Consider the following 1,780-nt stretch of genomic DNA (forward strand, 5'->3'; position numbering starts at 1 on the left):
CCCCCCCCATCCTTCCCCCCACCCCCGGTGCCCTCACCTGTCCGGCTGAGCCCGGGTCCCTCTGCCTTGACCTTGCTGGCGTCATGGGACGGGTCCACCTTGATGCGGAATGGGCTGCTGGGGATCTCCTGGGGAGAGAGATGGTGGCACAGTGGCACGGTGGCACTGCCGGGGGACGGGGGGCAGAGCCCCCCAACCCATATGACATCAGCGGGCAGGGAGGTGACAGCCAGGACACCCGGCATGGTGCAGGAAGGTGGGTTGGGTGCACTCTACCTGGTTGGCGAAGAGCACCATGATGGTGTAGAGCCCGGCGCCCGGTGGCGTGTACTTCACCGTGAAGGTGTCGTTGTCGTTCTTGATGATGTCAAAATCAATGTCAGCCTCCAGCGGCCCCACCACGCCCGGGGCGCATTTGATCCCGATGCTCACGTCCCCTGCAAAGCGTTCCCACCGTCAGCACCGTGTCACCCTGCTCCCCAGGGGTGGCACCAAGGGGTGGGACAGGACCAGGGACATGGGGCTGCACCATGACCGGGGTGCTGGACCAGGAGAGGGGATGCAGGAGCAGGACCAGGGATGATGGAGCAGAAGCGGGGATGCTGGACCAGGGATGCAAGAGTAGGACCAGGGATGCTGGACCAGGACCAGGGATGCTGGACCAGGGATGCAAGAGTAGGACCAGGGATGCTGGACCAGGACCAGGGATGCTGGACCAGGGATGTAGGACATGGGTGTCATGCCCACAGAGAGGTCCCCACGGGTGCCGCCTGCCCCCGTGGTGGGCACCCACCCTGCCCGGCCTCGCTGCAGTCGACGGTGAAGTAGGTGGGCTCGTTGGCCTTCAGCCCAGACTTCTCCACGCCCGGCCCGTAGACCTTCACCCTGCCGGGGTGGCTGCCCTCACCCACATTCACCTGCAGGCATAGGGAGCGTCACCAGCGGGCACCCGGGGTGCCATGAACCCCTCCTGGGCCCTGGCACCCCATACACCCTGTGCCCCTTCCCCATCACCTGTGGGACTCCCATCACCACCCCAGCATGTCCTCATCACCCAATGGGACCCCCCTCCCCACCCCAGCACCCTATAGGCCTAGGACCCACATCTCCAAGCCCAGCACCCCATCCCCATGTCCATCACCCCATGGGACCCCTATGTCCACCCCTGGCACCCTGTCTCCATCCCCACCACCCCAAGGACCCCCATGCCCAGCCTGGCACCCCATGGACCCTTATTCCTACCCTGGCACCCTATTGCCATCACCCCATGGGACACTCATCCCCACCCTGGCACCCCAACCCTTCCCCATCACCCCATGGACCCCAATCCCTATGCCCAGCACCCCACGGGACCCCCATGGCACCCACGCGGAAAGGGCTGCGGGGGGTGGTGACACCCCCCCAGGTGATGATGATGGTGTGCTTGATGGCCTTGGTGGGCACGTAGACGCAGTGGTAGGTGCCATCCCCGTTGTCCTTCACCTTGATGTCGATGGGGCAGCCCTCGGCATCCTGCGGGCACCGGAGGAGGGGGTGAGGGGACCTGCTGGCACCCAAAGGCACCCAACGGCACCCAACGGCACCCTACCTGGGCGTAGATCTTGAGGGGGCCTTTGCCGGCACCGCGGGTGTCAATGGTGAACTCGGCTGGCCGCTCCACGATGCAGCCGGTGGGCTCCAGCCCCGGCCCGAACGCCTTCACCTATGGGTGGGGGTGAGGGTGAGGGGGGCATCAGGGCACCCCCAGCACCCATGGATGGGGTGAACGGTGAGATTGAGG

At 65.8% G+C, this 1,780-nt stretch overlaps 1 protein-coding gene across 1 annotated transcript in view; it reads right to left on the minus strand.

Annotated features, from left to right (window-relative positions):
• LOC104832551 (filamin-C-like) overlaps nucleotides 1–1,780 on the minus strand; it is a 32,507-nt gene that overhangs the window by 24,077 nt on the left and 6,650 nt on the right. The window contains exons 11-15 of the mRNA XM_010568793.1: nucleotides 1,589–1,702; nucleotides 1,369–1,512; nucleotides 794–917; nucleotides 277–437; nucleotides 38–128 (exon numbers count right to left, since the gene is read on the minus strand). Of these exons, the coding sequence (XP_010567095.1) occupies nucleotides 38–128; nucleotides 277–437; nucleotides 794–917; nucleotides 1,369–1,512; nucleotides 1,589–1,702 (634 nt within the window). The remainder of the gene's footprint in view (nucleotides 1–37; nucleotides 129–276; nucleotides 438–793; nucleotides 918–1,368; nucleotides 1,513–1,588; nucleotides 1,703–1,780) is intronic.

Source organism: Haliaeetus leucocephalus, unplaced genomic scaffold (genome assembly GCF_000737465.1).
Source record: "Haliaeetus leucocephalus isolate CR32 unplaced genomic scaffold, Haliaeetus_leucocephalus-4.0 Scaffold257, whole genome shotgun sequence".
Classification (NCBI taxonomy): domain Eukaryota; kingdom Metazoa; phylum Chordata; class Aves; order Accipitriformes; family Accipitridae; genus Haliaeetus; species Haliaeetus leucocephalus.